Below are 13,061 nucleotides of genomic sequence, written 5' to 3'. Positions count from 1 at the left end.
CCATCGACCTTCCGATCAGTAGGGTAACCTGCTCTACCTCCTGAGCTGCAGTCACCCCCAGATTATTTCATCAGATTATTTAATCATGCAAAGTTACTCAGCTGGAACTGAGGAGAACACGTCCCTTTTAAGAGGTGTTTAAGTCACTAAAAGCAGCATAAAAACGAGGAAACAATTGAACTGGTTGAAGGCATTTCTGAAAGACTGCACAGCTTCATGTACCGAAGGTTTGTTGGTCTCACCTGCTGCTTGCTCTCGATGACTGCCAGAGCTTCAGCCATCAGTTTCTGGTTGACCCCGCAGAGGTTAGCCACTTTCTTTTGGCATTTATGGTGGACGTTCATGCTGCATTCTGCACAACATCAAACACAATGTAAACTCAGTTGAACACATAAAGAACATTTAAAGCAGTGCAAGATGGCAATATTTACACTATTATTAGTTATGCAAAAGGTAATGTATCAGCTTTTACTTCAGAATGGGGCAATATTAAAATTTATAATGACAATGACAGAAAAAAGCACTTATATGTAAAAAATGTTGCTAAAGAGTCCAATTTCTTTTTCACTTGATACCTTTTTTTCATGTCACACGTTCTTTAATGTTTGCACATGTTCCTTATATAACTGTGCTGTTTCTTAGCAAACTCTCACACATCTACAATAATAATGTTTCCCATTCCTAACCCCTCAGTCAGCTGGCTTGTACTGGAAATATGATTAATTTCACAGGGAGAACTTTATACTTTGCACCTGCTGTGGCAGCTGTGCTGTGTTTCTGTTCAACAGGCCAACACATGCAGCGCATATTTATGCTGGGAAAGGTTTGAACGCCCACTGTTGTCTCAGCTACTGGAAATATATTGAGTAATGCTGTGGATTAAATGATCATATCTATGTGGTGAAAACCATGTTTTATCAAATTTTGTCAAGTTGAATTTTTCAGATCAAGGTAAGGGAGCTCCATAGTTTGCTTGCTGCATGTGTTTCAGAGTGTGTTGATGGTGTTGTGAAGGAGTAATATAGCTGTGCCGAACCAAGAAACCCTTTCGTGGTAACCTGTGAAAGCCACTGCTGCAAAATTCTTTGACGAATGACTCTTTCTTCCTCGATGATTCGGGCCTTAAAAGTCCAAAATAAGGAAACATTTGCAATGCAGCGTAAGCCATTTAAAACCCACAGATATCTGCATAATGTTGTCTAGAACATTTAATCTTTTGGCAAAGGGGTTTCCCTGCTGCTCGGCGGTATCTGATCAACTGTGCTGAAAGGCAGCTCCCAGAAAAACGGGACTAATTTTAGAGTGAAGAATTAAAAGACTGAATACCACAGAGCTTGTAACTTCAGTCAAAACTGTGCCATTTTAATTTGCTTTTTGTCACTTAGTCTTGTGTCTGAAAACACAATTTTTGGTAAAGAAGTCAAAATACCTTCATCCAACTAATCCCACATAACCACTCCTCTGTCAAACACACTCAACTGTATAACGAAGCACAAGAAGTTTGGAGGAAATGACATCTGTAAGAATGCCATGACTGGGCCAACCTGACCGAGATCGTACCATTAGGATGCTGGAGCAGGGCGTTGCCGGAGCAATGAGTCCTCTAGACTCAGCTGAGCTATAGTGCTTTATTTTGAATGATCCATCCATGCAACCAAGTCCAGGCTGCCTTAAATTCTTCCAGGGGGAGACACTGACACATTCCCAAACCAGCCTGACCGTGTCCTGGACCGCTGCAGGGTCTCTTCCCAGTATAACATTCCTGAAACGCCTCACGTAGGAGGGGAACAGGAGGCACCCTGGCCAGACGCTTGAACCACCTCAACTGGCTCCTTTTGATGTGGAGGAGTAGAGGCTCTACTCTTAAACGACCATCAGTCTTAGTCTTTAACGGTACGCCAGCATCAGTTTTCCTTAACTCTTAAACCAGGACCTTTCAGTTCCTAAACTGAGCTAGAAATAAATTTAATGGCGTAGTGTTGCGTTATGAAAAATTTCTGTTATGACACTGTATGTGTGGCTTTATGTCTGTGATGTCACTGCTGTGTTTTGTCTTACCCTGCAGACATTAAAAAAAAAAGTATAAAATCACACAAAACAAACAAACCAAAACAAAAAACTCCCGCCTCTCACCCTCACATTTGAGCCCCTGCTTGGCGAGCCCCCACAGCAGAGTCCCGCAGTGCTCGCAGAAGGTGGGACTTTTGTAGTTGTAGACTTTAAACCTGTGAGGCATGTCGATCTTGAAGCGCTCCTTGTGGATCTAAAAACACATCGCACACAGATTGACACGGAAGGCGTCAGTAACCAAACACCTCTCATATGTAAACGGCGAGATTTATTTATTGGCGTTAAATTCTCTCATGCTTTCGTACACATGAACTCTCGCTGACATGGAGCTGAGGAGAAGTGAAACGAGGGGGAGAAGATGACATGAGACCGGAGCGCCTGGTGTGGTGATACCTTGGCACAAAGCAACTCTTTCATTAGTAAGCATCAGAACCATCAGCTCACACACTTCGCTCTGTGTCACCACTTGTGGAATTTCTGTCGGACTGGAAGAGATGTGCAGCGTCATGAAGCAAATCATGTGAAGCAGACACTCACCATTGTTTCCTTGCTGTTTATGGCTGAACCAGTGCATTTGGCGATAACTTTGTCTATGCATTTTTTGTGGATTGCTGCATTACACTCTAAAAGACAGAGAATAACCACGTGAGGAAGAGTTACGAAGGCTAATTGGTAGATTACAGGACAATGAACCGACACTCACGTCTGCACTGGTAACCCTGCTTGTTAAGACCCCTGCAGTGGAAAGAAAGAGAGATGAAATGACTGATACGATTGGGAAAAAAACAAGACTAATGTGAAGATTTGTGACTTCTTGGTCTTTTGCATACCAAACAAACTCTTTGCATACAGAGCAGAAGGTTGGCTGAGGAAAGAACGTCGCGCTGAACTCATGACACTTGACCACGTGAACTTTGGCCTGCTTTATGGCGCCGCGTCGCTGGTGGAGGGTGAACAGACCCTCTCTCTCACGCTCGGACTCCGGGTCTCCGTCTGTGTGACCCACAGCATCTGAAACACGTATTACAACTTTAATTTCAAAGAAGAAAAATAAAACAGTGGAAAAAGGTACAGTTTTATTCGGCTTCTGTGGACAGAGTGGTGAGACGCCGCTAAGAACACAGGATTTCACAGCAAAGTTTCAATTTCTCACCTCCTGAGATGTGTTTCTTACTAACAGCAGATTTTATGTTGAAAATAAATCTTTCCTTTTCAGCATTAAAAGCCTAGATTTCTTTCATTAAAGCTTCTTTCACTTACACTCATGTTACAAGGGGTCGCCACAGCAGACAGCCTCACCTATCTGAGTTGACATTAGCTTTGGTTGAAAATTAATTTCATGTTGAATTTTTTAAAATTTCACCTCAGTTGACTGATTATACAATTTGTGTTTATGAACAGCTGAGTAGGAACAGCTGTTTTAGTAGCTTGTGAATGCAGATTGTGGACGTTATGTGTTTGGTTTACACCGGTTGTTGTTTGCAAACTAACTTTTGGGTTTGGGTCAGGAAAAGACTTGGTTTGGTTAGCTAGCAGCCTTCTGTGGTCACCTGAAGTTTGCGTGCAAGATGCTGACTTGCCGGCATGCACCTGACCACTACTCCACTAAATGCTAGTCAAGGTGTGAAAAGTGCAATGCAAGCTGGACCTTTCACCTACATTTGCATTTTTTGAAGCATGCTGGTCGCTGTGAGCGAAACACGTTCTGTTTCTGATTTGTGTCTTGTTCAAGTTTCACTGCTGCTCGGTGCTCAGTTTGTGAGTGTTTGTTTATTGTCCAGTTAATCTTTACTTTAGTTTTTATTAACAACATCGGAGAAGCGGGCTGGACATTGTTTCCAGGGAATACATTTCATGTTTAAGAATTCTTTTAAATCTTTTTAGCGATTACAAAAAAAAAAAGTGTTACAGAAAACATTCGTCGAGGGAAGAGTTACAAACGTCCTCCTCTGAGATGCGTTTCTCAGAGTAAATGGCTTCAAACTGTTGCTTATATTTAAAAAACTGGTTCTGGTGATCAGTCTGTGCACATGGACAGGACACTGTATTAACAGTCAATGAGTGAGCAAATTAGTTGCAAATAAAATTGTTGTTGGATTAAAAAAACAAAAAATGTGCATTAATTTCTTTGTTATCAATAAATCTGTTATTTTTTTTGCTTTGTAATCGCTGATCTGTTGGGACCTCTGTTGTCTTTTCCACTCAGCTTGTGTTGCAGTTTCTACTGTCATCACCCATCATAGTGTTTGGTATTAGAATATGCACAGTCATCATGTATGACTAAAAACTGACTGACCAAAGCTCAGTATGACTTTCATGTGTTCTAAGAGAGCAAACATGCAGAAAATGATCCTAAAATGTTGAATTATTCCTTTAAAACTGCTTTAAACACTGCATGTGACTTTGAATCAGCTCAAAATGTTAAATTTCTATCATTATCCTTCAGTTAGAGACAGGAAGACACCAGTGTTTGCTCGTTGGAGGAAGTGTACCCATCACTATGCCACCTGTTGTTCCCTGCAGTGATTTCCTGTTTGCTTGGTCTATATTTACAGACACACGAGACAGCTTCTTACTTCTGAGTCTCAGTGCTTGGCATGGTGTTAATGTCAGGAAGGCACCAGTGAAAGCACAAAGCGCCCGCACAACCAGCTTACAGCCAGCAGGGGGCAGACGGTCAAAACTCTTATTTTTAGCTTAAGAAAATCTAATTATGATGAGACACTTACGGGTGCGCCTTCGACAATGAACATTCACAGTCACTTTTCTGTATTTTTACACCTACTTGATTATTAATAATCCTCTAGGACACAGTAGCTGGCTGCCAGCTACTTGTCTGGCCGCACAAAAGTGATGAGCACGCCACTTTCGGCATTTATACAGGAATCTCATTAATACTGAGAATAGAAAGGGAAAAACAGGGTAAGACAGAAGTTAAAACAACAAAACATAAAACAACTGGTTTCTGTATTTTTAACACACCTGCCTATTTACTCATAAAAACCTTCAAATAAATACTAATTTAGTGCATATTAAAGTTTAGCGGACCTATGTGCATAATTCTAGAAGTGAAGCTGATCAACTCTGAGGAGCACATAAAGAGGGACCAGGTGAGAATTTCACAATAATGCAAGAAGGCTCTCTGTGAATTCAGTATATTTTAAAATGATCATTCTCATTGTTTCTAATTTTATATTATCACGTCACTCTTACATTCAGACAAGCAAAGACTAAAAAGGTGAGTTTTTTCTGATATCAGGCTCCTTTTAGGTCTTTCATGATCAAACTTACCTGTCACTTTTTTTATACAAAAGTTGGTGCTCTGACACACACAACAGCCGGTAAACGGTAACTGTCCCTTTTTAGAGACCTACACAGCTGACAGAGGCGTAATTTACAGGTTTAATAGCCAGGAGACTTTGTCTCGTGTCCCACAGGCACCCTTTGTTTTCCACTTTCCTTGCTTTTTGTTGTGGTTAATTACAGAATAATGCTGACATAAATGGAAAAAATATGCAATTAACTTTTGGTTTTCAAAATAATAGATATTTTTCAGGGTAACAAGTTAAAATGATTTGATTTTGTTGTTATTCTTCCTCGTGGATCATAGAAGGAACGGTGTGAACAGGTTTTAGACTGGGATTTGGCAGGTGGGGGTACATTAACAGTCTGTACAGACTGTGATCAGCTGTTCTGTGATGCTACACCCAAGCTCAATGCTCTTTGTGGATATAACCAACTGAATTCAACAAGATATAAGCAGATGTTACAGAAGCTATATGGCTGATTTCCAGCCCGTAGAGACGAGTGAGCTCGTGCAGCAGTCTGGAGCCATCTTTCATTTTGTATATTTTGCTATGAAAACGGGAAATAGGTGTAGAGATTTACTGAAATGTGTGTAAACCTACACGGCAACACAGTGTAATAGGAAAACAGTTTTTAAAATGTTAACAAGCGTTAACAAGTTTTTTTTAATGCAGGTGTGTTTTTACTGCATTGGCAGTGTGTTAGGGACTATTGTCAAGCTGAAAAATGAAGCTGTTGCCAATCAGACACTTTCCAGGTGGTACTGCATGGTCAAGTTACAAGGATTGGACTGAAAAAGAGTGAAAAAGTAGCTAAAGACCAACTTTGGAAGACCTTCAGAAATACTACAGATCAATCACTCAAAACAATATAAAAAAATCACAAAAAAGTTTGGCTTGTTGGAAAAGATCAAGAAATGAAGGGTGGCTCAAAATTTTGCACAAGACTGTATAAACTGTAGAGTTCAGAGACTGAATCTAATCAGCTTAAATACAGCTTGACGTCTGCTACCCTTAATGTAACCAGTCCAACATAGTGCATCACTGCAAGCTTTACCACAATACCACAAACTAACACGTGTAGCGTGCGCTAAACAGTTTCCATGCAACCACTGAATAACAAAAAAATAGTAGAACTTCTTCTGCAAGAAACTTCTATTTTTTTAATGAAAACAAAATTCAGCAGCACATGATTAATACATCCAGTATCTCAGTATTTAAATCTGGTACGGTCTCCATCAATCATGCAGGATTTACATTTCCCATTTATAAACTTTCACTTGCTGAGCAGTCCTCATTTCTGAAAATAATCTTGTATCTTACTCTTCCTTCCTCTCTTTCTTATATGCTTTTCCTTCCTTCAGTGTTGCACATTAATTTTTTCTCTCTCTCTAGGAAGTAAAGCATCGCTGTCTTTAGCTTACAGACACATTGCTGTGTGGAAAACTGCACAAAAACAGTTTATCGGCTGATATTTGTTGAGCTGTTTGAAAAGTCGCAAGCTCCATTAATGCTCACGGCTCTGCTTCTTCTGCCACTAGTGAGATTCTTTGATACTGCGACCACAATCTTGCCTCTCCACTATGAAGGCATCACAGGGATAACACAAACCATGACCTTTACGTGTAAGCGGTCCTGAGATGCCATTAATTTCATGCACTAGGTTGCTTATTAGCTATAATTAACCATGATTTGAAGGGATTCCCATTTTAAACCCTGCATAATACAGATGTGGGCATCTATAAGCACTGAGCCTGTTAAGTCATTAGTTGGCACGCAGTTTGAACACACTGTCTCTGTAACGACAGACGACTGACTATGTAAAACCTTTTTTGCTTCCACTCACCTGTTAGATTCAGAAACTAAAAACTAGAGTCAGGAAAAGGTCACAATTTAAAATTGGTCTCTTCACACCCCGCTTACTGACAAAAGATGAGCTAGTAGTGACCATACTCACCACAACTGATATAATCCAGCGTGTCGGGGCAGACGCTTAAGGACAGGTTGTGTAAACAAACCACACTAGCGGTTTTGACAAACGGGCACTAATTGCCCCAGGGGTGAGGATGAGATGTTTCGCATCACTTATAGATTAGTCAGATTTTGAAATCCCTGGACTTTAAGGGCTGAAATGGTTTTTCTTCCCGTGTTTAAATCTTTCTACACAGTCGAACCACGTCACATGTAAATCTGAGTTTAAGCATTAAACCCACAGGCGACAATACTAGGCAACACTTCTAAAGCTCGTCTTTTGTGCTTCTGGTTTCTCTGTCCTGTCTTGTTAGTGCACAACACCAGAGGAGTTGCTGTTAGGCTGCTTCCTGAGACTACAGCACTGTGTGTGTGCCAGAGACAATTATGTAAACCACATAAGAACAAGTGGCTCTCACTGTAATTTTATCAGATTTTGTGAGGCAGTTCTTCTTATTTGGCTGCGAATTCAGTAAATAACTACCGAGGGGCAGCAAGCTGAGGTTTGAAGGTCTGATTCACTCACCACTTTTCTCCAGATAATATCTAGCCTCCATGAGCATGCGTCCCTGCGGCTTCAGCTCCAACTGAGAGAAAAAGAAACGAAGAACAAAGGGAGACAGAAACACACAAAAAGAGATATTTTAGGAAAGAAATTCATGAGAAAATGACAAAATGAAAAGGGAAGGATGTGAATTCAGGAGGATGATGCATATACGTCATGCTCCTTAGAGGCAGTGACACATGCAGACAGTCTGGCAACAACACACACGCATAAAGAACAGGCTGAAGGAGCGTATTTGATTAGTTTGGTTTAAGAGATCATGCCGTGAAATGTTGTGTAGTGCCACTCACAACCGAGTCTGTCCAGGAAGTGATCTCTTGCTCTCTCTAACAAAAAAAAACTCAGCAGATTTCACCGAATGACCTTCATCTAATTAAAAGAACAGCTTAGCCCAAATCCATGGCCCCAAAACAATCAGCAAATCTTATGTTGGACAGTTTCTTGGAGGAACTATTTTCTTTCTAGTTAACTACAGAAGTACAAGACGTAGGGGCGCATCTACCCGTGAAAAAAAGCATCATGCTTGTGACAGCTGTGACAAGATGAAGACATTAATGAAGTCCTGCCTCGGCTGAGCTGTAATGTTAGTTCTTCACGCTTCCTTTGGTTGGCAGATGTAGTACTCAGCTAAACAAAAGAGTCCATTTGGATACAAGCCTGCGGGAAAATCAAGCAGCAACCTTGGGGAAAAAAGACACACGTATGTAAAAAGAACAAAAACAAAAAAACCCACCTAAGCGGTCCCTCTAATGGCCACTTGAGGCTCACTCCAAAAGTGAGCCAGTCTCCATATCATCTATTGATGGTTTCTTTCTTTATAAAAACTGCACAGATGGTGACTTCTTTTTTATAACTCAGTCATTTGGATGCTGTTAAATCTTAAACTTTGGGGTGCAGCATCTTTGAATGACAGGTGCGTGTCAACAGCATGGTGTTGCGTCCCAGGCCACACCTCAGCGAATTCAGGTTGATGCAATTGGGGAAATGAAATAAAACTATCTCACAAATAACATGGCTCCAGCAAGGTTTTGTTTGGTGAAAAATTATAATTCATATTAATCCCACTTAAGCGTCAATTACATGACCTCTCAGCAACCAAGTAGTGAAAAATTCAACCAGTTGTTGTGAGAGTTTGGCTGCTGTTGCTAGGTAAAATTGGTCACAGCAAGGTACATTTTGTGTTTATATTGGCCACTAGTAGATTGCAGCAGTGCCCAAAGTTTGGTGGCTTCTCTGTAAACTGTTGCTAAACTTTGAAGAGTGTGATGCAAACCAGAAACTGAGACCATTCACGTTCAAAGTAAAGCCTGCACCCCTTTGAACCATGTTGGTTTTTGCAATATGAAACAACTTTTACTTTGAAGGTGAACAGTCTTCATTTGGGTTTTTTTCAGGTTTCTCTACTACTCAGTGATTAGTTAGCAAGTGTTTGCAGACAAGTTGGTGTCGTCCATGCAGACTATGGATGACTGTGCCCAAGGAGACTCTTTTCAACTGATTTCACCAAAAACATCAACTTCCAACAACCACATGCAAACTGGTCAGGAAACACACATTTTTTCCTAACAACTGGAGGCTGCCCCTGAGTAGGTTACTGAATTGTCTCTAGGCCTGTGTGGCCAAGGGATGGGCAAGTTTATGGATACAGTTTGCTAACCAAGCTAGCTGTGTTAGTTGATAATATAGCACTTTCTCCTCTTGGTCAAGTATAGATGCTTCTGGCTTAACCCCCCCCCCCAAAAAAAAACAAAACAAAAAAAACAACAACAAAAACAACTCACCTATGACCCAAACACAAAGCTAACAAAAAGCAGCATTCAGGAACCAACGGATAATGTGATGGTGGATTGTATCAGTCATATATCTATATATAGTCTACAGTAGAAACCTGTAAACATTTCCCAAGAGATTAAACCTGTTAATGTTTTCCATAAAAGAAGCTGGATTTTGCTGCATGATAAGGGTTTATTTCTTATAATGATACCATTGTGATGTAGCCTTCTTTTCTCATATTGAGAGCAGTTATGATGCCAATAATTATGTCACAATCATAATATGATCCAGAAAGGTTAATAAAAATGTAATAATATCTGTGGTAATTAGTTAAAAACACTGAAGTTGTGCTGGGTGTTGATTGTAAGACGATCTGTGTTTCATATCATAAGAAAATAACGGTTGTAATAAAACAGAAATAAAAGGATTTTCTTGTTTGGCTTTCTGTTTAGACATGATATAAAATAATCTAAATGAGTTACCATGAAAATATGGGACAACTTTGTTCTCAGTACGTTGAAACGGTCACAGCAGGAGAAGCACAGATGTTGCTTGTTGATGGTGTTGTGTGCACTGGCTCATTGACTTTGCTTACTAGGACGTGGATTAGAGCCATCATTAAAGTAATTAATTTAACTGAGGCTTCTTTTGCTATGATCTAAAAGCCGTTAGTGTTTTGGTTTCAGTGCATATGATGATGCTTATTACAAAAAAACCTCTTATTTTTTTAATAATTTAAAGGAGGATTACCCCTTTAAACGCATCTGCACAACTGGATTTCTTTTTGCTTGCGTAACTAAACAGCTGGTCTGTCACTTCAAACAAGCGCACGCATCAATCCATCCTGATGCACTAACCCAAATCTCCAGCTTGCCGTTCTCCTTTTTGCACCGTGTTGCCAGCGAGTCCAGAGCTACCGTGGCCTCAGACTTGAGCTCGGCTGTCCGGTCTTTTACCATCACATGCATGATGCGCCCGCGGTGGACGTGGGCATCGAATGTGGTGCTCCAGGGCGGATACATGGTGGGCTTCTTCTGCTTGTACACTTGACCCTTCTCTGTAACGAAAAAAAAAGAAATAAAGTCCATTTCTTTATAGGTAGGACATGAGATAAAATTGACTCTTATTTCATTGCACAGAAGTCTTTTTGACAGCAGAAATCACTTCATAGTCCACACCACAGAGCTCCAGTGTTGTCAAGAAACTATTAAAGAAACAGATACATGAAGCACACTTCTACACACACTCCTAAGGATATTTCGACTCTATCCTCCACGCACTGTCCTGCTTCCAGAAATACTGACTACATTTACTCTTGTTTGAGCAGATAAAAAGCAAACAGCGCTCAGCTGTTGGTGTATTGCTCAGCTTCATTTTCAAAATGAAAAATTAGTTATTTGTAGATTTTGCAAACACCTACATTTTCAATTGGAATAAGTGGCTGCATGTTTCTGAGAATGAGAATAAGAAAGGTGGAAAGCATTAGGTAGATGTCTGCCAGGTGACAGACTGTATTTTTATCCATTTGCTCATGATGTGACATTTGATCAACATTTACTTTTAAAATATTGTGTGGCATACAGTTTTCCAAAGTCTGGCTTTTATCCAAAAGAGTACCACAAGCATAACTCCTAAACATCCAGAACTGAGTTAGCATTATTTGCTATGAATTACTTACAACATCACAATGAATTTTTTTTATTTATTTTTTTAGCTAGAAGACTGAAATACAGTCTCTGGTTATTACATGTTTTACATGATTTGTTCTGCAGCCTCTTATGAAGTACCCCACTCATTATCTTTGAAGCTAGTTGGTGAAGTCCCACAAAATGTGGTTGCTAACAAGTGGCTAAATGGTTCTGATGAAGTTGTTGGGAAAATTTACTGTTACGTAGGTGAACATGGGAACTTTGCAGGGGTGGTGTTTTTGTTTACAGCCCACTGTTAGTGTTTTGCTTCTTGCAATTGCATTCATGCTTCAAAAAACATAAAAGAGACACCTGTTCATCGAGGCTATCTTGCTCAAATCTCATTAGCTTTTAGCCAAGGAAGTGGGGTGATGCTAACTTCCAGTTTGACCTACAAAATAAAAGTCATGCCTGCAGCACTTTAGAACATCTGCTGGGAATGATGACATTGCGTGTCAGGGACAGGTTAACCTGTCTTTTGCTACCTACACTTCGACCACTAGAGAAAATGTCATCACAAAATCACAAGCTCTGGAGATTTTGTCCCATAACAAATTTGAAAATACCACAAAGAAAAGAAAACACTGCTGTTTTTGACTGTTTTAACCATTACAGACACTGAAAAAGGAAATTAATAAGTTAATCTTAAGTGGTCTGGACAATTAAAACTCTTGTATTTGTCAGTGTAGAGAGATTTAACTACATATTTTATTACCGAGATATTTAATTATAAGAAAAAGTGCAATTTAAACATTACATCTCAGTTTACAAAAAGAGGTGCTTTGAGCTTGAATTGGAAAAAAATAAATGTCTAACATTACAGAAAAAAACTCATCAAAAGCTCATTGCACATTCTGCCCTTTAATTATAAAATGTAAAATTCTAGTTAATTGACAGAAATTCTTTTTTCAAAAACTTTGGGCCCACTGCGAAAAATCACAAGTTTCTACAGTAGACAGTGAAAAAACAAAAAATGTTATTTATTTGTTTATGTATCAAGCTGCTCTTTAAAGCCAGATTCATGACTGTCTTTGATCCCATGTGCTTGTTAGTGCTGTTAGACATTGCACTATGTTTGAATATTTGACCACCCAGCAAGCAGATTATATCATCATTCAGAGGGCCCGGTGGCGCCAGTGTCCGGCAGCCTCGCCTCTGTCAGTGCGCCCCAGGGCAGCTGTGGCTACACTGTAGCTTGCCATCACCAGTGTGTGAATGTGTGTGTGAATGGGTGGATGACTGGATGTAGTGTGAAGCGCTTTGGGGTCCTTAGGACCAAGTAAAGCGCTATACAAATACAGACCATCTACCATTCACTCTGAATGTTGACAGATTTTCAATTGCATCATATGGCTGGGAGGGAAAGAAAGCCTTTGTAATTCACATCTGCTGATTTTTCTCTGCAATAACATCTCATACATCCACTTACATAAGAGCCACATGCTATCCTGCTGCTTCAACAATAAAGCCCTCTAAGCTTTTTACTCCCAAAGTGAGCCGCTGCCTTCTCCATCTCATCGGCTCATTGCCTTTCTGTCCATCGCCTTTGCCAGCTGCTGTCAGAGCTGATTAAAGCACAAAGAGAGGAAAATGTGTGTTTGTCTCCCCAGACGCACAGGATTTATCAGACGGTGTCTTTTTTATTTTAAAGTTTTCCTTGCAGCATTAAGCAAAGAGCATGGTGATGTT

The 13,061-nt window shown here is 40.1% G+C and overlaps 1 protein-coding gene across 3 annotated transcripts in view; it reads right to left on the bottom strand.

The window, feature by feature from the left end:
- prkcq (protein kinase C, theta) overlaps nt 1-13,061 on the bottom strand; it is a 37,556-nt gene that overhangs the window by 10,346 nt on the left and 14,149 nt on the right. For all 3 annotated transcript variants that reach the window (XM_024805735.2, XM_024805736.2, XM_012924335.4), the window contains exons 3-9: nt 10,542-10,741; nt 7,873-7,933; nt 2,901-3,081; nt 2,774-2,805; nt 2,608-2,693; nt 2,134-2,263; nt 243-352 (exon numbers count right to left, since the gene is read on the bottom strand). In XM_024805735.2, coding sequence (XP_024661503.1) covers nt 243-352; nt 2,134-2,263; nt 2,608-2,693; nt 2,774-2,805; nt 2,901-3,081; nt 7,873-7,933; nt 10,542-10,741 — 800 coding nt within the window. The remainder of the gene's footprint in view (nt 1-242; nt 353-2,133; nt 2,264-2,607; nt 2,694-2,773; nt 2,806-2,900; nt 3,082-7,872; nt 7,934-10,541; nt 10,742-13,061) is intronic.

The sequence above is a fragment of the Maylandia zebra genome, linkage group LG17 (genome assembly GCF_041146795.1).
Source record: "Maylandia zebra isolate NMK-2024a linkage group LG17, Mzebra_GT3a, whole genome shotgun sequence".
NCBI classification, from domain to species: domain Eukaryota; kingdom Metazoa; phylum Chordata; class Actinopteri; order Cichliformes; family Cichlidae; genus Maylandia; species Maylandia zebra.
The sequence above is the reverse complement of the archived record's forward strand: the minus strand, read 5'-3'. Positions and strand labels throughout refer to the sequence as shown.